Here is a 27,925-nt window from a genome sequence, read left to right as displayed (position 1 = left end):
TGTCAGGTTTGTCAAAGATCAGATAGTTGTAGATGTGTGGTGTTATTTCTGAGGCCTCTCTTCTGTTCCACTGGTCTGTGTATCTGTTTTGGTATCAGTACCATGCTGTTTTGGTTACTGTAGACTTATAGTATAGTTTGAAGTCAGGTAATGTGATGTCTCCAGCTTTGTTCTTTTTGCTTAGGATTGTCTTGGCTGTACAGGCTCTTTTTTGGTTCCACATGAAATTTAGAGTTTTTTTTTTCCTAATTTTGTGAAGAAAGTCAATGGTAGCTTGATGGGTATAGTATAGCATTGAATCTATAAATTACTTTGGGCAGTATGGCCATTTTCATGATATTGATTCTTCCTATCCATGAGCGTGGAATGTTTTTCCATTTGTTTGTGTTCTCTCTTATTTCCTTGAGCAGTGGTTTATAGTTCTCCTTGAAGAGGTCCTTCACATCCCTTGCAAGTTGGATTCCTAGGTACTTTATTCTCTTTGTAGCAATTGTAAATGGGAGTTCACTCATGATTTGGCTCTCTGTCTATTACTGGTGTATAGGAGTGCTTGTGATTTTTGCACATTGATTTTGTATCCTGAGACTTTGCTGAAGTTGCTTCTCAGCTTAAGAAGATTTTGGACTGAGACGATGGCATTTTCTAAATATACAATCATGTCATCTACAAGCAGAGACAATTTGACTTCCTCTCTTTCTATTTGAATACGCTTTATTTCTTTCTCTTGCCTGATTTCTCTGACCAGAACTTCCAATACTATGTTGAATAGCAGTGGTGAGAAAGGGCATCCTTGTCTTGTTCCAGGCTACCTGATTTTCTAACAAAAAGTTTTTCATCTTTCATTTGTATATATCAACATTTCATTCAAATACAAACCAGATTCTCTTCATTACTGGATCTTTCTATTTTAACTTCCTGATCGTTTCCTACACAAGTTCCAACTGGCTAGTTTCTTTCAAATTTAACTGAAGAAAACTCAAAGGTTGTTTTATGTTTTTCCAAGTAGTCCATTTTAGTGGTATGATTTCATATTTTACAAGATTAGGTTATTAATGAAAGTTAAGTTTATTTGTCACTGTATATTAACCATCCAAATGAGTCTTCAAAGTCTAAGTTGGCTAAGCATTATGAAGACTGAAGGTGTAGAACATCCACCTACTCTCCTGACAAAGACCATTTCGAAATTTTGGATGACATTTACAAACATCTTTCTAAAAGTAGCCAGTGGTTCATAAGGTAGTGTGAAGTTTCTGAGTGAATATCTGAGAGAGGTGTGAGTCCAGTCTTTGGGACCATTTTTGCCTGCAGGGCCTTTACTGATCCACAAAGGTTTAGCAGCTCTTCTGAGAGCCTCTCAGGACAAAGAGGACCAAAGTTTGAGTCCAGAGCTTTGTTAGGGTGGCAGTCTTGGTAAGCCATTCATGTCTTAGGTAAAATGAAAGGAAAACAGCCTTCACTGAGACTGCGTTCAATGTTTGAGTTACCTGAGTGAATCCCCAAACTCTGAAGCCATGAAATAATGAGAGTGAATCTTGTATTTCTTTTGCATCTAGGCTCTGGACATCCAGCAAACACAATTTAAAATCTTCTTCAAAGAGAGATATTAGCATTCTGGACATCATTTCTACCTATAATTTTTCATGTGTAAGAGCCGATGAAATAAGAGAGTTCCCTGACCTCCCTTGCAGGACATGCAGCAGGGGTGTGTGTCGTCTGTTCAGCTGCTGCATGTTCAAACCCCTTATGGGCAGGGGAGCATGCAGACAGGAGTGCAGGAGCCAGGGCGAGTGCTTTTGGACTCCAAGCTCCATGGTAGCATCTAGGGGTGGGTGCCTACAACTTCCAAAGCCCTAGTGGGCATGCTACAGTGCTCTTTTAGCTCTGCCATCCTCAGATGGCTTAAGTGTTAACCAGCTCAGCGTCCTCTTGGTAGCCGGCTTCTTGTTTGGTGTCCATGAAGAATCAGGTCACACATGGACTTGAAGGATAGTGAATGCAGGGGTTTTATTGGATGATGGAGATGGCTCCCAGTGGGATGGATGAGGAGCAGGAAAGGGGGTGAAATGGGACGATGATCCTCCCCCTGGAGTTCACTGTGCCACGGCTGAGTGCTTGTTTGACTGAGCCTGGCTGCACTCCTCTCAATGTTCAGATGCTCCTTCTCTTCTCTCTTTCTCTGCTGTACTGCTCTTCTGCTCCTCTGCTCTTCTCCTTATCTGCTCATCTGCTTGTCTACTTGTGAGGCCTGGGTTTAGGGGTTTATATGAGTAGAGGATACGGGGGTGTGGCAGGCCAAAAGGCAAAATTTGGGCATGGAAACAGGAATTCCTGTTCCCATTTAGGGCCATGGGTTTCCAGGCTTGAGAGTGGGGCCTTTGCTGGGAAACTGCCCTCTTCTACCCAGTATTTCCTTGTATCCTGTGTGTATCACCAATACACTATCAAAGATAGTCATGTACATGAGGGGACAATATAATAAAAATGAGATGTGATATGAGTAAGAGACAATAGAAACAAATCCACTAATATGCCAGGTACTAAAGTTACCTGGCACACTTGCTAAACAACTGTGATTACTCAACTTATGGAAATAAAAGTGAAACTGAGAACTTTCAGTAAGGAACTGCATACTATACAAAGTGACACTGCAATATGAAGAAGAACCAACTACAAATTTGAGAACTGATAAGTACCATAGCTAAAATTAAGACCTCAGCAGAAGGCTTCTTGGGGGGATTAGACAGAGATGAAGAGAGAAATAGTGACTAGAGAGAAATAGTGAACTGGAAGATAAGTCAAGAATCTACTCAGAAAAAAGTGTGGATGAATAAAGGATGAAAAATATATGAGAGGTTAAGACACATAGAGGACACTCAGAAAATGTATAACACACACTTAATTGGAGTCTCACAAGGAAAAGTGAGATATATGGAACAGAAGCAAACTTTGAAGAGCTACTTACTAAAATTTTTCCCAAACTGGTGGAAGTCATCATTAAAAAAAAAAAAAAAATTAGAATCTCAAGGAACCCAAACAGCAAAGCAGGATAAATAGAATGACATACTTTTCTAAAAAAATAAAAAATTAAATAACAAAGATAAAGAAAAAATGTTACAGTCAGCTAGAGGAGTAGGTAGGTGGGGAACAGATTGCTTCTTAGAAAGTAGAGACTAAATGCTGACTTTGCAACCAGCATTGGAAGCAAAAAAAAAAAATTTTAAAGGCAATAGAGTGATATACTCAGTTTAAAGAAAAAAAAGAAACTACCAGCCAGGAACTCTATGCTCTCCTAAAATTTCTTTAAGAATGAAGGTGAGGCTGTGTATGGCAGATCACGCCTGTAAACTCAACCCTTTGGGAGCATGAAGCAAGAGGATCAGTTGAGCCTCGGAGTTTGAGACCAGCCTGGGCAATGTAGTGAGACCTTGTCTATACAAAAGAGTTTTTTAAAATTAGCCAAGCATGGTGGCACACACCTGTAGTCCCAGCTGCTTGGGAGGCTGAGGTGAAAGGATCACTTGAAGGTGGAAGGCAGGAGTTGCAGTGAGCACAGATCTTGCCACTGCACTTCAGCCTAGGCAACAAGCAAGACCCTGTCTGTTAAAAAAAAAAAAAAAAAAAAAAAAAGGGGGAATAAAAGTGAAATAAATATTGAAGCAAAAGAAGGGTCTGGCCCAGGCGCAGTGGCTCACACCTGTAATCCCAGCACTTTGGGAGGCAGAGGCAGGAGGTCGAGACCATCCTGGCCAACATGGTGAGACCCCATCTCTACTAAAAATACAAAAATTAGCTGGGTGTGGTGGTGCGTGCCTGTAATCCCAGCTACTCAGAAGGCTGAGGCATGAGAATCACTTGAACCCAGGAGGCAGAGGTTGCAGTGAGCCGATATTGCGCCACTGCACTCCAGCCTGGCGACACAGCAAGACTCTGTCTCAAAAAAAAAAGAGGATCTTTAAGAGAAGTTTGAATGGGCCAGAGACAAAACTACTCATAGTTTTGACTATGGTGGGTATTGCTGTACCACTTGCTTCCTGCCTCATCTGCATGGTGTTCTTTTCTCTGATACAGTGCATAACCCATGGAATTTAACATAGAAAGTGTGTAACCAAACCAACGCCTAGGTCAAAAGCATGCCAGCGGGGCTTGGTTTTTCCCTCTTGTGATCATGAGGCAGGTTTTCCACCTACATGGGACACGAACACACAGAGGAGGTTTTCTATGAACACTGCCATATTTCAGCATGCAGCTGGGCTTGGCTTAACAAAGCACAGCAGGAGGAAACAGACAGCAGGAAGTGAAACCTCAAATGTGATCTGGTCTGAGGCATGGAGATGGAAAATAAACTCAAAACTAAGTGCCAAGAGGAGTTTGGGCTGGTAGATAAGGCAAAATATAAAATGTAATAGTTCAAACAAGTTGTCAGAATCATATAAGTATGAAGTACAGTTGACTCTTGAACAATGCTGGGATTAGGGTCGTTGGTCCCCCGCTCCCCTGCCGTGCAGTAAAAAATCTACATACAACTTTCAAGTCCCCCAAACCCCCAAAACTTAACTACTAATACCTATGGTGGACAGAAGGCTTACCATTAACATAAACAGTCAATGAACAGATATTTTATATGTCTTATATATGACATACTGTATTCTTACAACAGAGTAAGCTAGAGAAAATAAAACATTATCAAGAAAATTGTAAAGAAGATAAAATATATTTACTATTTATTAAGCAGAAGTTGATCATCATAAAGGTCTTCATCCTCATCATCTTCACATTGAGTGGGCTAGAGAGGAAGAGGGAGGGGCCGCTGGTCTTGCTGTCTCAGAGGAGGCAGAGACGGAAGAAAATCTGTGTTTAAGTGGACCCAGGCAGTTCAAACCTGTGTCGTTCCAGGGTTAACTATAGTTGGAAAATCCCAGCCAGTGGGCTGAAGAAACATTAGAAGCAAATACCTCTAAGCACCCAGGCAAGACATTAAAATAAAAAGTGAGCTACACCGATAGTGTGAGTCAGCATAGTGCCTCAGCTAAGAAATCCAGCTCTGATATAGGCTGGATCTGGGGTTGAGCCTGGACTTTGTGATTTTCTAACAGTGTTCTTTGGAAGAAAGTTAATCTTTCAGCTTCAGTTTCCTTAATGGAAATGGGGATAATAAGAGGACCTGGGTCAGATTTATTGTTAGGTATTTGAGATAATATAGATGACCTGCTTGCTGTCACATGGGAAGTTCTCCACTTGTGCTAGCCATTATGATCTGCTGCTAATGAGTGTTTTGGGGGAGGTTAATTCAATGAGGACTGGAAGAAGAGGCAGCATGGAATACTAGGAGCAGAAATGCACTTAGAATTCAGAGTCAGACATGAATGCCTGTGTTCATCACAGCACTGTCCACAATAGCAAAGACATGTAATCAACTTAGATGCTCATCAATGGTGGATGGGATAACAAAAACGTGGTACATATACGCCAGGGAATACGACACAGCCACAAAAATGAATAAGATCATGTCCTTTTCAGCAACATGGATAGATCTGGAGGCCATAATCCTAAGTGAAGTAACACAGGAACAGAAAACTAAATACTGCATGTTCTCACTTAGAAGTGGGAGCTAAACACTGAGTACCTATGGACACAAAGAAGGGAACAACAGGCACACTTGAGGTTGGAAGCTGGGAGGAGGGAGAGGATTGAAAACTACCTATGACATTCTTTGCTTATTACCTGGGTGACAAAAGAGTCTGTACACCAAACCCCCATGACGGCAATTTACCTGTATAGCAAACCTGCACATGGACCCTTGAACCTAAAATGAAAGTTTTTTTAAAAAAGAAGTCAGGGTCAGGACTTGCCATCTGTAATTCTGGGCCTCAGGCTCTTAAGTAGAAGAGCCTACTTTTGAATCTTTCTCATAGTAGAGCACCTAGGATTTAGCATGCCTTGGACTCAGTGCTGTGGAATCATTGTGAAAATGGCCGGTATGACTCATTTGGGCCTGGAAGCTAGGGAAGCTTTCACGCTGGAGGTGACATTTAAGTGGCAGAGGCTGACCAGTAGAAATGCAGCAGTGAGGCCAGGAGGGGAGGCTGCAAGGGAAGGATAGGGTAATGGTACACACACATTTGGGAATAAAAAAGGAGAATGTTGTCCCTGGAGTGTGAACAAATGCTGGGGAGCATGTGGAGACCAACGGGCTCCAGAAGACATCTGAGTTCTCTTCTGCTCCAGTTAAGAACTTGACATTTTCCTATAGGTAATGTGGAGTCCGTGAAAATTTTCTGTAAAATGGGAATAACATACTCAGAGCTGTATTTTATAATGACAACAGGCAGCAGTGTGTGAAGAATGGGTTGGCAGAGAAGAAGAAAGATGGTAGCACATCTGTTTGGGAAGCAATGGAAAAAGCTTGGATCAGAGGTGATAAGGTCTCATAGTAGGCAGTGGTCTTGGGACACATGGAGAGCACAGGGACACGTGGAGAACTGTCATGGTGGCCGTCACTAGACTTAGAGGCTAATTACATGGTAGTGGGTGGGGCTGGTGATAGAGATGGGGGAGGGGGGGCTATTTGCTTGAAGAATGAGTGAATGGCCAGGAGTGATGGCTCATACCTGTAACTCCAGCACTTTGGGAGGCCAAGACAGGAGGATTGTTTGAGCTCAGGAGTTTGACACCAGCCTGGACCCCATCTCTGCAAAAAATGAAAAAATAATTAGCCAGGCAAAGTGGCATATACCTGTATTCCCAGTGACTCGGGAGGCTGAGGTGGAAGGATGGCTTGAGTATGGGAGGTCAAGGCTGCAGTGAGCTGTGATCACACCACTGCACTCCAGCTTGGGTGACAGCACGACCCTGTTTCAAAAAAAATAAATAAATAAATGGGTGAATGATGAGGCCATTAACTGGATAAAGGGAGTAGATGATAGTGAGTTTGACTTGTAAACTTTTGGGTTTAAATATTATATAGTTTGACATAAGAGTTCAGTGCTTGGGATAGAATCTGAGCTGGACATATACATTTGAGGATGATTTCTGTATATTTGGGTGGTTATTAAAGTTGTGGGAATAGGTATGATCACTTTTAGGAGTATTTTATCAAGAGAAAGGGGCCAAGCCAACGCTTGGGGAAAGACTGCCATGTAAGGGGCAGATGAAGGATCAGAGGAGAGGAGGCTGAGGAGGTGCGCTGAGTGCTCGGCAGAGAACCAGAAGACAGTGGTAGCATTCAAACCACGAGGGAAGCTGAATTTCAAGAGTAGGTGATCAAAGGTATCAAATCCCATGCAGGATACCAACGAGCGTAAGGATTGCAACAAAGCCACTGAATTCTGTCTTTAATAACCTGCAAAGAGCAGGATTGGGGTGGGTGGTGGTAGAAGACTCAAGGTCACAGTGGTTAGGAGGTGTAGGAGTTTCTGAGCTTTTCCTCAGAGTTACAGAAATGAGTAGCATAAGGAGAAAATGGGCAGTAACCAATGGGTTAATCAAAATCAGTGGAGAGTTGCTTTTTTAAAAAGCTAATGGAGAAATTTAAGGTGTGTCAAGAGGGACGGGTGCTGGTGGAAAAAGAGCAGCTGAATGTAAGAGCCAGGCGAACAATAGAGAAAATCATGTTTTCAGGACAGAGACACCAAGAAGTGCCAGATTGGTTCTATTAATTTCATATTTTTTAGAACAAGAAATTGAAACACATGGCTTAGCACAAGATCTTTCTGATTTATAAATTCATTATGTTAAAAATTGCATAAATTGTATACAAACTAAGTCTTTTTTTCTTGGATGATTTATAAATCAACTTTACAAGAAGATAGGGAAGTTTTAAAAAGAAAACAATACTGTCTAGGTAAGTTGGGGTGGAGATCTGCTGTATATTTGCCAAATGGAACCACTTAAGGGGACAGGAGGTCTGCAGAGGTTTGGAACCAGACCAGGCAATGCCCTGGCAAGGCTGGAAGCTTGGCTTGCAGTTATAGTTAGTTGTCCAGGGATTCATGAAGGCCGGCATTGAAGCACCAGCCCTGTATCTTTATAGCCAGACGGACACTGGATGTGAAATGGACCCCAAAGTCCAATATCTTACATAATATCTCTGCAGTCTCAGTTCATACAAAGCCAATCATTCATTTTGGAGACATAAAAGTTAATGTCCTGGTCCTGTTGCTTAGACAGAGTTATTACCAAAGAGAAAAATATTCAGTCGCCAGTGATGCTATTAGATAATGTTGGGGTTCAGGAGATTTTTAATAGAGCTCAAGTGTGCTCTTTAAATACCGATGAAAATTATGCTGGAATAGGACCAGCCATCCTGTTTTTTCAAAACTTCTATAACAATTTGGGTTGTTAGAAGAAGAAATAGTAATTTAGCTGTATGTTAAATGTGATTTAACATATGGTTAACTGTCATAAACATATAGATACATACAATGTTAAGGTCAGAAGAAGAAAGCTTAGAGTTCGTTTGCTGTTGTCTCCTAATTTTTTGAAAAAGACATTGAGGTAGAGTTGGGGCAGTGCAAAAAATAAAAATAAAAATAAATTTAAAAAATTAAAAAGATACTGAGATCCAGAAATGTCAGGTTCAAGGTTAGGTAGAAATTAACAGCAGGATCAGCACCAAAACGAAAGCCTTATGCTTCCTACGAGGTGAATAAGTATTTTGATAAAATATAAAAATTGCAGTTATGTACAGGAAACTGAATGGCAGACTGGAAAAATAGAGGGAGAAAATAAACTTAGGGTCAGGCTGGAGCTACTTTGACTTTTTTTTTTTTGAGATGGAGTTTCACTCTTGTTGCCCAGGCTGTAGTGCAAAGACGCCATCTCAGCTCACTGCAACCTCTACCTCCCAGGTTCAAGCAATTCTCCTGCCTCAGCCTCCCAAGTAGCTGGGATTACAGACGTGTGCCACCATGCCCGGCTAATTTTTTGTGTTTTTAGTAGAGACAGGGTTTTACCATGTTGGCCAGGCTGGTTTTGAACTTCTGACCTCAGGTGATCCACCCGCCTCAGCCTCCGATTACAGGCGTGAATGCTGGGATTACAGGTGTGAGCCACTGTGCCCAGCCCACTTCGACTTCTGTACCCAATGAACCCAGCCTTCATTCGTCAATATAAGGAAAAGTGTTAAGAATTCAAATATGAAATGGAAAGTGTCCTTGCTTTGAAGTCAGGAGGTCAGGGTTTCCTTCATTACTTTGCTCTTTGGTGCCCAATATGTACCAGACACTGCCAGGTACTCGTTTCTGGACATGGCACCACCCCTCACTCTTTTCATGGCTTGGGGTTCTTAGTTTGCTTATTTATAAAATTAGGTGGCTGGTGAACACAAGCAGAAAGAAGAAAACTAAGGAGGAGGATTCAGTTAGGAGTTGCATTTGTGGGTAAGAAATGGAGGACAAGATGGCGGATGAAATGGCCACTAAGGGCCCAGTGACGTCAGTGGTGGTTTCATCCTCAAAGTTGAAGTCAGCCTCAGGCAGCCACTAGGTTTCACATGACCTCTGGGCCACAAGACTATCCCCACACTCTTCTGGGAATACAATAGAAAGCTCTTCTTAGAGTAGGCCTAGTCCCCATGGGTTCCAAATGGAGGCAAGCTAAGCCCACAGGTAACAGGCTTGGTGTTGTGGAAACAAAGGCAAAATTCACCAAGTAGAAGAAACAAATGAACATTTCAAAATGGAACAGTAGACTGGGCATGGTGGCTCAGGCCTGTAATCCCAACACTTTTGGGAGGCCGAGGCGGGCGGATCACGATGTCAAGACATCGAGACCATCCTGGCCAACATGGTGAAACCCTGTCTCTACTAAAAATACAAAAATTAGCTGAGCATGATGGCAGGCACCTGTAGTCTCAGCTACTCAGGAGGCTAAGGCAGGAGAATCACTTGAACCCAGGAGGCGGAGGTTGCAGTGAGCCGAGATCGTGCCACTGCACTCCAGCTTGGCGACAGAACAAGACTCAGTCTAAAAAAAAAAAAAAATGGAACAGTAATACACAGCCTCCATCCTCTTTCATAGAGCCCACAGCAGTAGTCTTTAGATCTCCAAAGCACCAATCTTTTTGATGCATGAATTGTTAACAGATGCATGACTGAATAAATGAATTTTTGTCATCTCTACTCCTGCAATGATCCATGCTTTGGTGGAAAATCTCAGAGGACGCCATCGGGAACGTGCTGTACTGAGTTCACTCCTTGGCATGGTTATTGATATACAATCTTCTTGTTGTGAGCCACATGAGGACTTAGATAGCATCACAAAAGTGTGTTTTCTAGAATTGCATGCTGCTATGATGAAAAAAGGGAAAAACTGAACTTGTTGACTTCTCTTGAAATGGTAATGGCGTCGTGGGGAGCTAATCAGGAAGCTGGACTTGCAGGCAGGTTTCAACACATTTGGTAATGTATTTGCACTTTCTGTTCAGTCACCTTCGAGTGTCTGGTGTAATTAACCTTGGGCTCTCCTCAATGACACATCAGGAGTATTTCTTGCTAAGGAAGCTGTGGGACCCATTGGCTGGGGATGGTCTTGTCTGGTCAGCACGCAAGTGGCTTCATTACGTTTCCTTTCACGAAGGCTGAGTGTTAAAGTGACCTCCGAATGACAGTTTAATTGCTTAATTAGAGCCTTTCTTCTAAGTCTTAGATTCATGTAGCTCTGCAAGCTCTTATTGATCTCCTAGAAAGGCTGCTTGTAGCTCAGTGTGAGAGCAGGAAGAGGGAAGTCCGTTTAGCAGCAGCAGCTGGCCCCTGGAGATTCCTGACCTCTGCTTCCAGCATCCTCTACTCAGCTCATTGGAATGTCTGCCTTGTGAGAATCAGCAAGGAGCAGCTCAAAGCAAGCCGACCATGGTCCGGGTCCTGCCTCTCATTTGGAAGAAACACAAACGAGGGCTAACAGAGCCTGGTACCAAAAAGAAAAAGCAAAAGCAATGTGATTAGTAACTTCTGAAGCTTTTTGTGGCTATCTAGGATAAAGAAAGAAAAGTCTGATGTGATCCGGAAAAAAAAAAAAAAAAAAAAATCCCTGTGTTCCCACCCAAAGCTGCAGTGTCTGTTGTTGTTCCATTATTTGACAATAAAATGCAGGGTGGAACGGGCAGATACCTAACGCAGCATCCTCTTTTGTTTTATTTTTGTAATACACCACCCATGATGTGTTTCCTTTTAAAACACTGATCGTTTCCAAAGCAGAGCAAACAGACACAGGAATAACAGAATTTGGTGTTTCAAAGAGATGATGGAAACAATTCTTCTTTAAATATTTACTGTTTTACAAATAAATCCAAGACAGAAACCAGTCTCTCTCTCTCCCCTCCTCTTCCTCTCTCCCTGTCTCTCTTTTCCTCTCTCTCTCCCTGTCTTTCTGTCCCTCTTTCTTTCCCTCTTCCTCTCTCTCCCTTTCTTCTTTCCCTCTCTCTCCCCCTCTGTCTCTCCTTCTTTCTCTCCCCCTCTGTCTCTCCTTCTCTCTCTCTCTCCCTCCTTCTCTTCTTATCTTTCCCTCTCTTTCTTTGTTCCTCTCTCTCCCTCTCTCTCTCTCTCTCTCCCTTTTTCTTTCTTTTTCTCTCTCCTCCCTCTATCCCTCTCTCTCTCACCCTTTCTTCCCTCCCTCCTTCACTCCCCACCATAGGAATTTTTGTTTCCATCTGATACTTGACGATGATCTTTTTCAAACGTTTGTCTTGTGACTTGCATTTGTTAACATGCTTAGCTTCTTTGCATCCTGGTGCGGGTGCTGTAGTAACAACCAAATGCTGAGCCAGTGTTTTGCATCTGCAAGACGAAGGAAGAGTTGACTTGAAGCCACAGCTCTCAATCTGTGGACACGGGTTTGGTTTGGCTTGGTTCCCATTTCAGCTCAGACTCTCCTTAAATGTTTATTTGTAAAAGTAAAATGAGCATCTTGGATTTCTTCTCATATCAACATTTCCAGGAATCTTGGAGTCAGTGCTTGCAAGAACTGCAAATTTTTAGAGTTTATAGTCTCTTGTAAAACATGAAGACTGAGTGGGAGAGTGTAGAACAAAGAAATAGGGGTGAACACATCGTGACATGAGATGTGGGGTTGTAAATTGAACTAACTATTGAATTTCCAAGGAACATAACTGGAAAAAAATCACTGACAAAGGAAACTGATGCTTCCTCCTTCCCCAGCCCCAAGAAAAGATGCTGTAATGAGTAATATCTTTGCTTTCCTTCCGCACTCACATTTATGACTGTAACAGCTTGTATAATTTCCTGAGGGATTTCCCTCCCTATCACTTAATGTTTCCTCTATTTTGGGGAAGTTCATATTCCAAAGCGGGAATTTCATTAGCAGCTACACTGCCATATTATAGCATATGAAAATACCTCATGGACTCTTGATCCTCCGAATAGACTTTGCACCTCCATGTGAATTCTCTCTCCTGTGCCCTAAATGTCTTCTCCTTCACCACATTTTTGCACCCTGTTAAGCTCAAAGGCAATCCAGGGCTTGAGACGTATGTTACCATCTGGAGTTAAAAATGTAGCAAAGTGGGACTGGCACAGTGGCTCGTGCCTGTAATCCCAGCACTTTGAAAGGCTGAGGTGGGTGGATCATTTGAGGTCAAGAGTTCAAGACCAGCCTGGCCAACATGGTGAGACCCTGTCTCTACTAAAAATACAAAATTTAGCTGGACGTACTGTTGTGTGCCTGTAATCCCAGCTACTTCGGAGGCTGAGGCATGAGAATTGATTGAACCTGGAAGACAGAAACTGCAGTAGCGGAGATTGCGCCACTACACTCCATCCTGGGCTACAGAGTAAGACTCTGTCTCAAACAAACAAAAAAGTAAAAAGGGTCCAGGTGAGAAAGAGGCCACACTAGACCAGAGAATGGCGGTTGGACCAGAGAAGGACAAGGAGGAGATTCATATCTGAATCCCGGAATAGAATCAAGTTTATGTGGCAACGATAGAAGTTCTGGGTTTATTTATTGACCCCAGACACTGTGCTCTTTGTTACCCATTCTGCTAAGTGAGCCATGCTGGGAATCCCATGCACGTTCAGTGGAATGGAATGCAAGACAGATGCCAACCACTCGGAAAGCTGCGGGAGCCCAATACAAGACTTTCTCAAGTGCTACTGAGGATGCTTGATTGCAGGTCGAGATACAAAGGAGGAGGGACTCCCACCCTATTTCCAGAGCTGCCATGGTCATCTTTCTTGGAGACTGTGACTATCTCACTTAGCTTCACAGAATCATGGTCTCTCAATATTCTAACTGAATGAATACAACTTGATTTCACCTTTTCTCTAGGTTTAATCATAATTGGTCAGTTGTCAGACAGATGGGGTTTGTATATTGGCTCTGCCCTACTAAGCCTGTGATTGGGCAAGTCAAGTATGTTTTCGGAGGCTCACAGTTTTCCCTGCTGCAAAGTGGAACTGTAAGAATTGAATGTAAACAAATGTATTGAAAGTACCTATCAGTGTCTGGTTCGGATAAGTGTTAGCTGCTATTCCTAATTTTTCTATTACAAGGACTCCTGCTTCTATTACTATTAACGCTATGTTAAAGATCTTAAGTAATCTTTAAAAAAAAATTTTCTCCCTGAGCAAGATGAAACTTAGTAAACGAGAAGATAAAAAATCCAGTAGAAAAAAAATTCTCACTTCCTACTTTCCAACAATCTCAGGGAATATATTCGTGTTTCTTTGTTTTTTGGGTTTTTTTTAGAAATAAAAATACAGATATTACTGAGGAAGCTACAATTCATTTTTCCCCATCAGTCATGAGGAGTGCAAATGATGACTGACATTTCAGTCAGGTGGTCACGAGTCATTTAATCACTCCAGGGTTTTGATTACAGCAGAGGGGGCAGCCGCTGAAGCACTCTGCATCACGTCCATGTCAATCACGTGATCTTTAGTTCTTAAGCAAAGCATTCGTGATTACTGGTCTTTATTTCGTGCAATTTAAAAATGTATGCTCAGCTTTACTTTTGTATTTGATGTTACATTTTAGAAGTGCACACTGTGCACTGGCAGTTGTTTTGAGACTGAATGGAAGGAAGACACAAATATAAGGCAGGGGAAATTTCAGGCTGTTATAGTGGCCTAGGCAAGATGTAATGAGGCCCCACACCAAGACACTAGAGAGGGATGTGGGTGAAGTAGAGGGAAGGAGCCAAGCCATACATCGACAGAGAGATGGCAGAACATGCTTATCCATTACATGTAGCAGGGATGGGGGGTTCCCAAAATGGTCTGGCCATTGGGTACATGCTTCTGGCATTTACTGAGGCAAGAAATGTAAGTAAAGGAGAAATGAGAGGGACGGGCAGAGGGCTTCAGTTTGAGACACTGATTTTCAGCATTTGTGGAACATACAAGAGATGATGTCTACGATACAGTTGGCTATATGAGCCTAGGGCTTAAGAGGGAGGACTGGGGTACAGTTATAGATATTTAGGCAATGAACAGATGCTTTGGAGATCTTAAAACAGAAGCCACGTCCATTAAACTTGATACATTCCTGGCAGCAGCAAGAGGCTAGATTAACTGGCATTAGTAGCCATCTGGCTTGGGTACTGCGGTGTTCTTACATGAATAGTGCCCTTTCATGTCTGTATGTAATCGCTTATGCGTCTGAGTGATGAAACACTAAAGCACTTTTAATATAGATTTTATTTTTAAACCTTACATGCTCCTCGTATTAAATTTGTAGAATACAGAAAAGAAGAAATAAGAAATTAATGCCATCCTTAGTATTAGAATATAGATACAAACTATTGAAATTTTGGTTTATTTCCCTCACAAACACACACATACAAATATATACACTCACTCATGTACACACAAACATGCATAGTTAAGATAATATTATATATAATTTTATATCCTGCCTTTTTCACTTCATATTATTTGAATAGTTTTTAAAATAGTTTCTTTGGCTAGTCAATCAAATGGACGTGCTGTAATTCAGTTAGCCACAGGTTTATTATTGACCATTTGGATTATTAATGGTTTTTTTCTTTTCTTGTTATAACCATGTTATGAGGACTATCTTTATATGTGAATCTTAGTACATTTCCTATTATTTCCTTTATATAGCTTTTCTTTTCTTTATTGAACATTCTACTATGAAATATTTTAAGTAGGTAGAGAAATACAGACTACATAATGCATACAAAATATATAACGTACTGAACTTCTCCCTGTCCAGACTGGCCAAATCTTCATATTTTGCCACATTTGCTTCAAGTTCTTTTGTTTTCTCCCAAACAGAAACGGACTGTTCAAGACACAGGTGAAGTCCCACGTGCTCCTATCATTGATCCTATGCCCTGTTCCCTGTCCCAGAGGAAACTGCTAATGAGATTTCTGGTTTATGATTCCCATAATGGTTTTTATAGTTTTTCATTATATGTGTATATCCATACACACTATGAAATATTATTTTGCATATTTTAAGACTTTATGTACGTCATGTAACACACTACATATCCTTCTTCAACTTGCACTCTTCACTCATTGTACTGTTTTTCACATTTTCTACCTTGTAATGCATACAGATCTAATGCATTCTTTTGGTCACTACACATTCCATTTGATGTATGCACCACAAGTCATTTGCCCATTCTCCTGTTAATGAACATTTAAGTTGCTTGCAATATTTTTCCTTAGCAACTTTTTGTACCGAATTTTCTTGTAGCAATATCTGTGTATAATGACATAAGACTTTCTCTAGTATAAACCACCTGCAGAAGTGGAATTGCTAGCTTTGAACTTTTCTGTATGTCATTAAATTTCATTAGAAATTTATATATGAGGCCAGGCACAGTGGCTCATGCCTGGAATCCCAGCACTTTGGGAGGCTGAGGTGGATGGATTGCTTGAGGTCGGGAGTTTGAAAACAGCCTGGCCAACATGGAGAAACCCTGTCTCTACTGAAAATACAAAAAATCAGCTGGGTGTGGTGGCGTGCACCTGTAATCCCAGCTACTCGGGAGGCTGAGGCAGGAGAATCGCTTGAACCTGGAAGGTGGAGGTGGCAGTGAGCTGAGATCGCACCACTGTACTCCAACCTGGGTGACAGAGCAAGACCAAGACTCTGTCTCAAAAAAAAAAGAAAAGAAAAGAAAAGAAAAATGTATATATGAGAATTTCTGTAATGAAATGAGAAAAACTTACCTTCATACTTGTAATCATAGTTTCCACAAAACTTTCAATACATTGTCTTATTTGATCTTTACAATAACCTTATGGGGCAGCAAGGGGAGATCATCTACCCTCATTTTTAGATGAGGTGTCTGAGGTAGTTACTGCAAAGAGCAGTACAGCATGTGACTTGAATGCATCACTGGACAGCCTCATTCTTCAGAAGCCTTTCTTCATTCTTTCCTCAACTCTTCTTCATTCCACACCCGCAGACTTACCCCAGAACTTACCGGCTTAAGACAACAACATTTACAGTTTCCGTGGGTCAGGAAGCCAGATGCCACTCGCCTGTGTGCTTCCTGGCTCACTCACGTGAATGTACACAGGGTTCAGTTCCTTGCAGGCTGTTGGCTGAGGCCTCCCTTGACTCCCTGCCATGCAGGCCTCTCCACACAGTATCTCAGAACATGGCACCTTGCTCGCCAGGGCAATCAATAGAGAGGGCAAGAGAGAGTCCAACAAGACAGAAATTACTAGCAAGAGGGAAGGCACCATCTTTTCTCACCTCATTATGGAGGTGACAGACTATCACTTCCGTTGTTTTCTATTAATTAGAACAAATCACGAGGTCTATCCCATACCCCAGGGAGATTACACAGAGGCATGAATACCAGGACGTGGGGATCACTGAGAGCCAGGTCAGAAGTTGCCTACCATCCCCCACCCCTACAATCTCCAGTTGGAAAATTTTCATTTATTATTTCTCCCACTCCTACCTACCCATATTTCTGGACAACGCCCCCACCTCTTGGTTCTCTTTTCTTTTTTGCCTCCATAACTTTCTAATTCCCTACTTAATTTCTTACACAGCAATTTAGCTCCCACTTTGTCTTACTTTAATAGTAGAGGCTAACATCTACCACATGCTTACTACATGCCAGTAAGCATTTATATCTTTTGGTATTTATATCTTTTAACTTGTTCTTATGAACAGTATGGGCTATATATTCATTTTAATCTCATTTTGCAGATTAAGAAACTTAGCAACAGATGAGGAAGCAAAGAGAGGGGGGCAACTTGTCCCCAACAATGTAAAATAACATCTCCCCTGCTATATTCATGTTCTGAGAGCCTATGGAGGTATTTTACTCAATACAGACTGCTTTTCCCTCTAAAAGGAATCCTGCCACCAACTTTTAAATAATGCAACATACTTTTAAATAATGCTTATTTATACAACAAAGGTATGTATGAGAAGTAAAAAGTTCCCTTACTTGGCTTCTTTATTTTCCCACATTACCATTCTTTAGAACTCTGATCATAGGCCTCCAGAACTAGGAATGTCACCAGGAAGAGTTTCTGTCTCTCACTTGAGTGGTTTTCCTCCTGTGTTACTTGACATGTGACAAAGGTAACATGTGACATGTTACCTTTAGAAATGATGGACAATAGCCGGGCGCGGTGGCTCACGCCTGTAATCCCAGCACTTTGGGAGGCCGAGGCGGGTGGATCACAAGGTCAGGAGATCGAGACCATGGTGAAACCCCGTCTCTACTAAAACTAGAAAAAATTAGCCGGGTGCGGTGGCGGGCGCCTGTAGTCCCAGCTACTCAGGAGGCTGAGGCAGGAGAATGGCGTGAACCCGGGAGGCGGAGCTTGCAGTGAGCCCAGATCGCGCCACTGCACTTCAGCCTGGGCGACAGACCGAGACTCCGTCTCAAAAAAAAAAAAAAAAGAAATGATGGACATTTATGCAAATCTCCTCAAAGTATTGAAACATCAAGTATGAAAATTAAGACCAAGCACTGTGGTTCATGCCTATAATCCCCTCACTTTGGGAGGCTGAGGTAGGAGGATCGCTTGAGCCAGGAGTTCCAGACCACACTAGACAACACAGCAAAATCCCCTCTCTACAAAACGTTTAAAAATTAGCCAGGTGTGGTGGTGCACACCTGTAGTCCCAGCTATTTGGGAGGCTGAGGTGGGAGGATCCCTTGAGCCCAGGAAGTCAAGGCTGCAGTGAGTTATCACTGGTCTTACCCTGTCACCCAGGCTGGCATACACTGGCATACATAATAATTATAATAATAATTAAAAGAAATTTCGTAAATGTTTGGCTTAGTTCTCACTTCTGGCTAGAGCTGAGGATGTGGAGGGGACTTGATAGCGCCATAATATATCATGTGTTCAGAATACTCTGGGCCTTGGGGATGGATCCGATGTCCTCTGCCCACCTTCTGCCTCTGCCTTCTCTCACCCTGCTGGTGAAGGGTCCCTGGGAGCAGAGTGCATGGCATTGGCTGTTCCCTGTGGTGGGGCCCCTTCATTCGCCTTCAGACCTGGCATATAGGAAGCCTGCCCAGAAAGCAGCCGAGCTGACCTCCGTCCCGCTGGGAATAGCCTCTTACCCACAATTGTGTCTACTATGTGTTTATACCATTGACTCCATGAGGGCAAGGACAGCTTTTTCTTAACTCTGGGCTTTCCTCAACCCTAGTCCTCAATTTTTAGAGACCAGCAACTGTCATACATATTCATTTATTCATTTGTTCATCAAACATTTATTGCCTGTTAAGTGCCAGGTTCTGTACTTTTTAAAAAGTCTCCTATTTTTTTTTATTTTTTATTTATTTATTATTATTTTTTTTTTTTGAGACGGAGTCTCGCTCTGTCGCCCAGGCTGGAGTGCAGTGGCCGGATCTCAGCTCACTGCAAGCTCCGCCTCCCGGGTTTACGCCATTCTCCTGCCTCAGCCTCCCGAGTAGCTGGGACCACAGGCGCCGCCACCTCGCCCGGCTAATTTTTTGTGTTTTTAGTAGAGACAGGGTTTCGCCGTGTTAGCCAGGATGGTCTCGATCTCCTGACCTTGTGATCTGCCCGTCTCGGCCTCCCAAAGTGCTGGGATTACAGGCTTGAGCCACCGCGCCCGGCCATTATTTGTTCATCAAACATTTATTGCCTGTTAAGTGCCAGGTTCTGTACTTTTTAAAAAGTCTCCTATTTTTATATAATAAAGTTAAGCTTTTTGTTTTTGTGGGGTTTTTTTCGTTTGTTTTGTTTTGAGATGGAGTCTTATTCTGTCACCCAGGCTGGAGTGCAGTGGCACCATCTCCATTCACCATAGCCTCTGCTTCCCGGGTTCGAGCAATTCTTGTGCCTCAGTCTCCCGGGTAGCTGGGATTACGAGTACACGTCACTATGCCTGGCTAATTTTTGTATTTTTAGTGGAGATGGGGTTTCACATGTTGGCCAGACAGGTCTCAAACTTCTGACCTCAGGTGATCCACCTGCCTCGGCCTCCTAAAGTGCTGGGATTACAGGCATGAGCCTCTGCGCCCTGCCTGGTGTGTATTTTGAATATGTGTGCTAGTATCTTGACATTTTATACAATTCTGGATATTTTACAAAAAGACTGGTCAACTTTTCTATAGAAATTAAATGACCACTCCACTAGATCTGCCTCTGTTTTAAGAGCTTCTGTAGTTGGAATTCTCCTGGGGACAGTGGCCACTTTTTATCTGTGGCTTCAACTTCAATTTTTTATTTTATTACTATCATCTAGAAATGAAGTAGTTGAGATGTACAAAGTTTTATTTTGTTTATATATTGCTCTGACTTTTACCACTTAAGTAATGATCAGAAAATCAATGCTGAGGCCTAGCAAACTCTTGGCAGTAGACTTAAGTAAGAATTATATGTTATATTAATATATGTGTATCCAATAGTAATATCATTTGCTAGTTTTGCCTTGGGAACTAAATGGAAGTTAAGGGGAAATTCATATTGATAATTTTTATGACTTTAGAATTATAAATGAATGGGAACAAGGTTTCTCATATTTTCTTCTTTGAAGTGCTTTTCTTGTGTAATTTTATACATTGAAACTTTAAATGTGAGATTTTTTTTTTTTTGAGACGGAGTTTCACTCTTGTTGTCCAGGCTGAAGTGCAATGGCACTATCTCGGCTCACCACAACCTCCGTCTCCCAGGTTCAAGCGATTTTCCTGCCTCAGCCTCCTGAGTAGCTGGGATTACAGGCATGTGCCATGACACCCGGCTAATTTTGTAATTTTAGTAGAGATGGGGCTTCTCCATGTTGGTCAGGCTGGTCTTGAACTCCCAACTTCAGGTGATCTGCCCACCTCAGCTTCCCAAAGTGCTGGGATTACAGGCGTGAACCACTGCACCAAGCCTGAGAATATTGATTTGATATTATAAGTGTTAAAAACACTCAAGTAGAAGAATTTATATTTCAAACTCTGTTAAAAATATTCTCCCTCCTTGATAGCCTGAGGTTTTAAAATTTCATAAAATGACAATTAGGTACATAAAACATAATAACTATCATGCTGTGGTTTGAATGTGTCCCCTTCCAAAGTTCATGTGCTGGAAGCTTAATGCCCAATGCCACAGTGGCAGGACGTATGGCCTTTGGGAGGTGTTCAGGTACTGAAAGCCTTGCCATCATAGATGGATTAATGTTGCTATAAAAAGGGCTTGCAAGAGTAGGTTCTCTCTCTTCTGCACTTCTGCCACTTGACTACATGATGTTCCTCCCCGCAAGAGGATGCACCATTCAAGGTACCATCCTGAAGCAGAGAGACCCGGCTCTAACTTGCTGGCATCTTGTTCTTGGACTTCCCAGCCTTCAGAACTGTGAGAAATAAATTTCTGCTCTTTATAAATCACCTGGCCTCAGGTATTCTATAGCATCAAAAAGAAGCAGACTGAGGTGTGTCATGAGCATTTTAAAGAGAAGTAAACATGGTAAATCTAGAATTTGGAGAGAGAAGACTCTGCTACTCATTAGTGATGTGAGCTTGGATGAGTTACTAGCTTTCATTGAATGAGACAGTAGTTTAATAGCTTACACACTTGCCTCCTTGTCTTTATTTTTATAGAAAATCACATAGGTTAGGATGTTTGTGATGGAGCTTATAAAATTATAACCTGCTCATCACATTTGGGGTGTCATTGGTATATAATTTCAATCTCAGGACTCATGGAAACCTTCTTTTATTTGAGATGGAGTCTCACTATGTCACCCATGCTGGAGTTCAGTGGTGCAGTCGCGGCTCACTGCAACCTCCGCCTCCTGGGTTCAAGCAAATCTCATGCCTCAGCCTCCTGAGTAGCTGGGATTACAGGCACCCACACCATGCCTGGCTAAGTTTTTTTTTTTTTTTTTTTTTTTTGTATTTTTGGTAGAGACAGGGTTTTGTCATGTTGGCCAGGCTGGTCTCAAGAAAACCTTCTATTTTTGATCCGTTCCTTATGAAGTATTACTTCAGCCAGATGAAATTTAGCAGAGGTCTTGTAATTCCAGGACCTCAGGGGTTAGGGGTAGGGGAAATAGCTGCAAAGTCTCTAAAGCTTCTAGATGTGCTCCTTTCAAAGGATCCCCAAGGAAATGGGGCATTCGGGTGATTTTCGGAAGATTTCAGCCGTAATGTTTTAGTTTACTTTTGTTCCCCTTATTTCCTCCTGTCCCTTGAGAGGATTCCAACCACTCAGACTAAAAACAAGGACTTTGAAAGGGAAGAAACAATATGTACTTACTCCTTGGACCTTTGAATTTGGGAGAAAATTTTTCAAAAACCAGAAAGTCTTGTTTTGTGAGTCCATGGACTTGCAAAATCTTAGAGAGTTTTTTCTTTCTTTTGTTTCTTTCTTTTTTTTTTTTTTTTTTTTTTTTTTTTTGAGAAGGAGAAGCCTATAAACACCATAGAACGCATTGTTCCACTAGTTTAAAAAAGTAAGAAATGCTAGACACTTAGGTTGATTCCATATTTTGGCTATTGTGAGTAGTGCGTCAGTTAACATGGAAATGCAGATATATTCAACATACTTATTTAATTTCTTTTGTCTGTTTAACCCCAGAGTGGGACTGTTGGATCATATGGTAGTTCTATTTTTGATTTTTTGAGAAACCTCCATACTGTTTTTCATAATGGCTGTATCAATTTACATTCCCATCAGTAGTGTATAAATGTTCCCTTTTCCCCACATCCACACCAGCCCTTGTTATTTTCTAATTGGGATAAAGTGATGTTTCACTGTGGCTTTGATTTGGATTTCACTGGTGATTAGTGATGTTGAGCATTTTTTCATTTACCTGTTGGTCATTTGTATGTCTTCTTTTGAAGACAAACAGACTTATCAATGGATGAATGGATTTTTAAAATGTGATATATATAAACAATGGAATAGTACTTAGCTATAGAAATGAATACAATCCTGTCATTTGTGGCATCATGGATGAGCCTGAAGGACTTTATTTTAATGGAAATAAGCCAGGCACAGAGAGACAAATATTGCATGGTCTCACTCATTTGTGCAGTGTAAAAATGCTGATCTCGCAGAAGTACAGAGTAGAATAGTGGTTACCAGAGGCTGGGGACAGTAGCGGGGAGGAAATTATGGGGAGATATTTGTCAAAGGTACACAATTAGAGTTAGGTAAGAGGAATAAGTTCTGATGTTCTGTAACACAGTAGGGCATCCACAGTAAACAATATTATGGCTTATAAATATTATACTGTGTTAAAAGTAACTAGAAGAGAGGATTCTTAATGGTCTCACCACAAATAAATGATAAATGTTTGAACTGATAGACATGCTGAATACCATGATTTGATAATTACACAATGTATATGTGTATTGAAACATCACATTATACCTCATACATATGTTCGATTATTATGCATCACTTAAAACCAAAATAAAAAATAAATATAAACTATATATATTCACAAAATTGAATATTAAACTTTTATAAAAATGAAAAAATGCTATTCTAAACAAATAAATGAATAAATTATCTTGAGAGAAGTAAATAGTCTGTTCCTTAATATTCAATTGGTATATTCTCCATACTCTATAACCACAGACATTCTAAGAAGGTATTCATTATTCTTTGATATTAAAACTAAGAAAGTATTAATAGAACATTACTTAAAGCTTATGATGCTGTACCTATAACCATAGGACAGCATAAAACCAAGTATAGAGACAATAAAGACTTGAATTAAATCAATGGTGGTGATATTTGAGAGTAGACTCAAGTGTGAATGTAGTAAGAGTTTTCGTAGTGATGGTTTACATGTCATTTTGTCTACTGTTTACAGTGTTCAGCGTGATAAAAGGAAGCATTCATACTAGATTGGAAACTATAATTTGAATTGGTTAAGAAAATGGAATTTAGTTTTTAATCAATCTTTGTTGAATGAAAATCAGTCATCAGGTTTCATTTATTGGAGATATATATATAGAGAGAGAGTTAAATTTTGAACATTAAATAATAAAAAAGAAAAGGTTTGCTGCTCCAGAACAGACCCACATTTGTTTTAAATTTTTTATTGTAAAAGCTTTAGCTCCTCAGAAAGTTAAAAATCCTATTGATATTTGATTCATGGGCTTGTATAAGCCAAACTGAGAATATCCTGCCCATCATACCTGTGGCTAAAGAGAACATACAGAATCATATCTGTGGCTAAACAGAACACTGATTATAATCATCAGCAGATTTTTAAAGTCACTTGAGAGTACCTTCCTTCCATTGAATCTCTGATCTTTCTATTTTTTCCCCAAGATTTTCTTATGAAATATAAGTGGCAATTTGTTTTGAATGAAACGGCCATATTTTACCTTCATGCTTTCAGTCTCACTCTGAGGGTTGGCAGGTTGATGCATGCATCCTGCTCAGTTGATACCTTGCACTGAACAAGAGGAAAGGGTTTCAGTTCTGGACTCTGGAATCTAGTGGTCTGATTCAGCATGACCTGCTCCCTCTTAGGAATTGTGTGACTTGGACCCGTTACTTAGGTTCTCTGTGCATCTGTTGTCCTGTTCTTAAAAATGGAAAGAAATTGAGGATAAAATGGGACAGTGTATGTGAAGGGCTGAATCCAGTTCCTGGCACATGGTAAGCACCTAATGAATGGGAGTTATTATTAATCATCCATGCGAAGGAACTCATTTCCCCCTGATTTACACATAAGAGTATCCAAAAATTCATCTAGACACTGAGTTCCAAGCAAATTAGTAAGCTTCAACTTCAACAAATCAATACAGAGATTTCAGGTGTATGTGATGTAGATTCCATTTCATTACATGCACGGAGGGTCAGCTAGGTCTCAGCATGGCCCTAGGCAAGACGAGACCAATAGTTAAAAAGAGAGAGGTAATTTTCTTTTCTTTTTTTTGAGATGGAGTCTTGCTCTCTGTTGCCTAGGCTTCAGAGCAGTGGTACAGTCTAGGATCACTGTAACCTCCATCCTGGGTTCAAGCAATTCTCCTGCCTCAGGCTCCCAGGTAGCTTTGACTACAGGTGTGCACCACCACACCTGGCTAATTTTTGTATTTTTTATTAGAGACAGGGTTTCACCACATTGGCCAGGCTGGTCTTGAACTCCTGACCTCAGGTGATCCACCCGCCTCAGCCTCCCAAAGTGCTGGGATTATAGGCATGAGCCACCATGCCTGGCCAAAAAGAGAGAGAGGTAATTTTCTAAATCAGCCTCATATAGCCTCTATCATTTGAAAAGAATTCTACTATTTCTTTTCTCTTAAGCATTACCCTATCACGAACCCTAAGCAGAACAAACAGATCTAACAAATGTCGGGATTCTGACAACAAATGCTCATCACTCATCATTATTTCTCATCTGTTTTCTCATGTGTCTATTCTTGCATCACACATTTCCAGTACATGTTGTGGGCATGGCCTTTGAGGTGACTACACTGGGGTTGGGGAGGAAGGGGAATGTGGAAGGGATGGCATTTATGAAGTTATCAAGAGATCTAATAGTGGCTCTGACCGAGAAACTCCTGCCGAAATTCATGTCAGCATCCCTAGAAATGACCAAAGACTCAAACATTCCCATGGAACTGTGAGACAAGACAAAAGAATAAAGCCAGTTTCCCCAGACCCAGCAAACGTGGGATTTTCCACTAGCACATCGGCATGCAGGCAGTTCATGGAATACAGGCCTTCTAGATGTGAATCTGAAGCTCTGAACCACTGTTTGCCCTGTCACCTTTCTTGTAGGCATACGATGGCTCAAGTTCCACAATGTCCCGCCTTGCCAGGACGTGTGGAAGGGAGCAGCTGGCTAACCCCATCGTGTCCTCAGGAAACAGCCTCTTCGTGAGATTTCTATCTGGCCTTTCCAGACAGAACAGAGGCTTCCGAGCTCAATTCAGGCAAGGCAAGTACCCTGCGGTTTCCCAAGCACAAGAGAAATCTTCAGTGCTCTGTTTGGTGCAACAGTGAAATGAGACCTGTGCTCAGAAATTGATCACAGCCTTCTACTTAACATGTAAAAAATTAAATAGAACAAAAGAACTGTGACTTACATTTATCCCAACTCCTGATGCTTGAAACCTCCTTCTCTGACTTCCTTTGGACCTGCATCTCTAACAAGTTTTCAGAATAATACTGTTTAAAAGTGCTTTTAAGACTAGAAACAGTATAGAAAAGCTTTTATCCAAATTCACTGATCTAGCACTACCCAAGGCTTTACACTACAATGGGATACACTGCTATCAATTACGAGACTTGCTTGTAATGTAATCAGATTCCAGCCCCCGGAAGCAGTGGTTTCCCTCATTCCTGAGTCCTGCCATTGTCCAGCTGAGGAGTCACTGTTGTTTTCCATTTATTTTTCTTTGTTCCCTCCCTTCCTCCCCCGCTACCCTCCTCTTCCTTTTCCTCTCCTTCCCTTCCTTTTCCCCCCTCTCTTTCCCTCCCCTTCCCTTTCTTTCCACAGGGTCTCACTCTGTCACCCAGGCTGGAGTGCAGTGGTGCAATCACGACTCACTGAAGCCTCAACCTCCCAGGCTTAGGCAATCCTCCCACCTCAGCCTCCCAAGTAGCTGGGACTATAGGTGCACCCCCATACCTGGCTGTTTTTTTTTTTTAGAGATGGGATCTTGCTCTGTTGCCCAGGCTGGTCTCAAACTTCTGGCCTCAAGTGACTCTCCTGTCTTAGCCTCCCAAAGTGCTAGAATTACAGGCATGAGCCACTGCACCTGGCCATTGTTTTTGTTCTTAAATCACCACTTCTCCAAGACCTTTTTATCCATTGCCTTTCATCTGCTCATTCTGAGAGATGAACCCCTTATCCCATCAGAGATGACTTGTATTCAGATGATTCAGAACATTCATTACAAATACATTTAGTCTGTGTAGTCGTTATGTCTATCTTAGTCAACTCACTTATATTCTGTAGTAAAGAGCTCTGGATAGGGACAGTGCCTGGATCGAGGTCTCCCAAATACATACCATAGACCTTTAGACTTTGGAGCAAGACAGACCATATTCTTGTTGATTTTAAAGAAAAACTAGTTTCCTAATAGTTCTTTTGCATGTTATTATTCACTTGTATGTTGTTTCATAGTAAAAAGTCCCTGCTAGCTTTCATCTGGACTATGACAACCTCCTCAAAGTCACCCACCCTTACCCCATCTCTCTCCAAAGTCACCTGTAAACGCCCTGCTCTGATCATGCCATTGGAATGTTCAGTGTGTGTCCTGTCTCCACCTGGCCTGGAGAATGAAGCTCAAGCTCCTGCAGATGTTAACCAAGGGCCCCAGAACCGCCCTGACCTCTCTCCAGCGTCAGTCACCCACATCCCTCAGGCACCCCACGCTCCAGCTGAGCCTGTATAGATGCAGTCCTTACCCTCCTCTGTGTCTGCTCAGGCGGTCCCCTCCCTGGCCTCCCTTTTCTCACCCTCCAAGTCCTAGTTTAGCCTCAGCCTCCTCCTCAGCGAGACCTCTTACGCCCTCCAGCGGTGACCGCCTCTCCCTCTTCAGGACTCACATGGAATTTTGCTCTTCTCTGATCATCTGCAGTCATCCTTAGGAAGCCTTGTTCAATTGAGTATTTATTTTCCTGAAAAAAAAAAGAGGTCATGTATAAGTAGATTATCCCTATACCTGTGGTTTATGAGTGGGCCGTGTAAGTGAATCCATGTAAGAATTTTGTTTGAATGACTTAGGCAATTCATAGCCATTTAATCTGTTGCTTTCTGCCACTTCCTACTTCCTGTAGTTGAAGAATAATTGTTAAAAATATAAACTGTATAAAATATAAACTCATGGTTTATGTGCAGCTCTCCTTACGGAGAACTTTCTTGGTATGCATTTTAGAAATAAGAAGAAAAATCATTGACGGTTTTATTCAGCAAATAATTGCTTCGTACAGTCAGCAGAAATGAAAAGCATATGACATGTATGTGTGTTTGTGTGTTCCGCAGCCTGCGGAGGCCACATCCTCACCAGCTCATTTGATACTGTTTCCTCTCCACGGTTCCCTGCCAATTATCCAAACAATCAGAACTGCAGCTGGATCATTCAAGCGCAACCTCAATGTAAGTAAAAAAAGAAAAAAGAAAAGGCATGCAGGAGAGAAGGTGCCTGTGGGAAGGTCAGTCTATGGGTAACCTTCTTATCTCAGTGCTAACAATCGATGGCCTTCCTCTTCATCTTTTGCAAGTCCCGATTCCTGATGTGCCCAAGAACAAGCATTTCCTAATCTGATAGGGAAGTCATTTTTACAGTTGCTTCTAAATTTAAAAACAATTTTTTTTTTTCATTTCAAGGCCTAGCAAAGGTTAAAAACACACACACACAACAACAACACAACACACCTACAACCTTGCTGTATTAACAGGCATATGCAGGCATGTGAGATTGGGGGTAAACCAAAATAATCGATAAATAGTGTTTGACATGTGTGCCTTGAGTGTAGCTGATGCCCAAGACAGTTGCTGAGTGAACAAATGAAGAAGAGCCACA

General features: G+C 41.6%; 1 protein-coding gene across 1 annotated transcript in view; it reads left to right on the top strand.

The window, feature by feature from the left end:
• CUBN (cubilin) overlaps window positions 1–27,925 on the top strand; it is a 307,219-nt gene that overhangs the window by 152,616 nt on the left and 126,678 nt on the right. Inside the window, exons 32-33 of the mRNA XM_015146561.3 lie at window positions 25,173–25,332; window positions 27,385–27,498. Of these exons, the coding sequence (XP_015002047.3) occupies window positions 25,173–25,332; window positions 27,385–27,498 (274 nt within the window). The remainder of the gene's footprint in view (window positions 1–25,172; window positions 25,333–27,384; window positions 27,499–27,925) is intronic.

This window comes from Macaca mulatta, chromosome 9, assembly GCF_049350105.2.
Source record: "Macaca mulatta isolate MMU2019108-1 chromosome 9, T2T-MMU8v2.0, whole genome shotgun sequence".
NCBI lineage: Eukaryota > Metazoa > Chordata > Mammalia > Primates > Cercopithecidae > Macaca > Macaca mulatta.
This window is presented reverse-complemented; position numbering and strand designations above follow the sequence as displayed.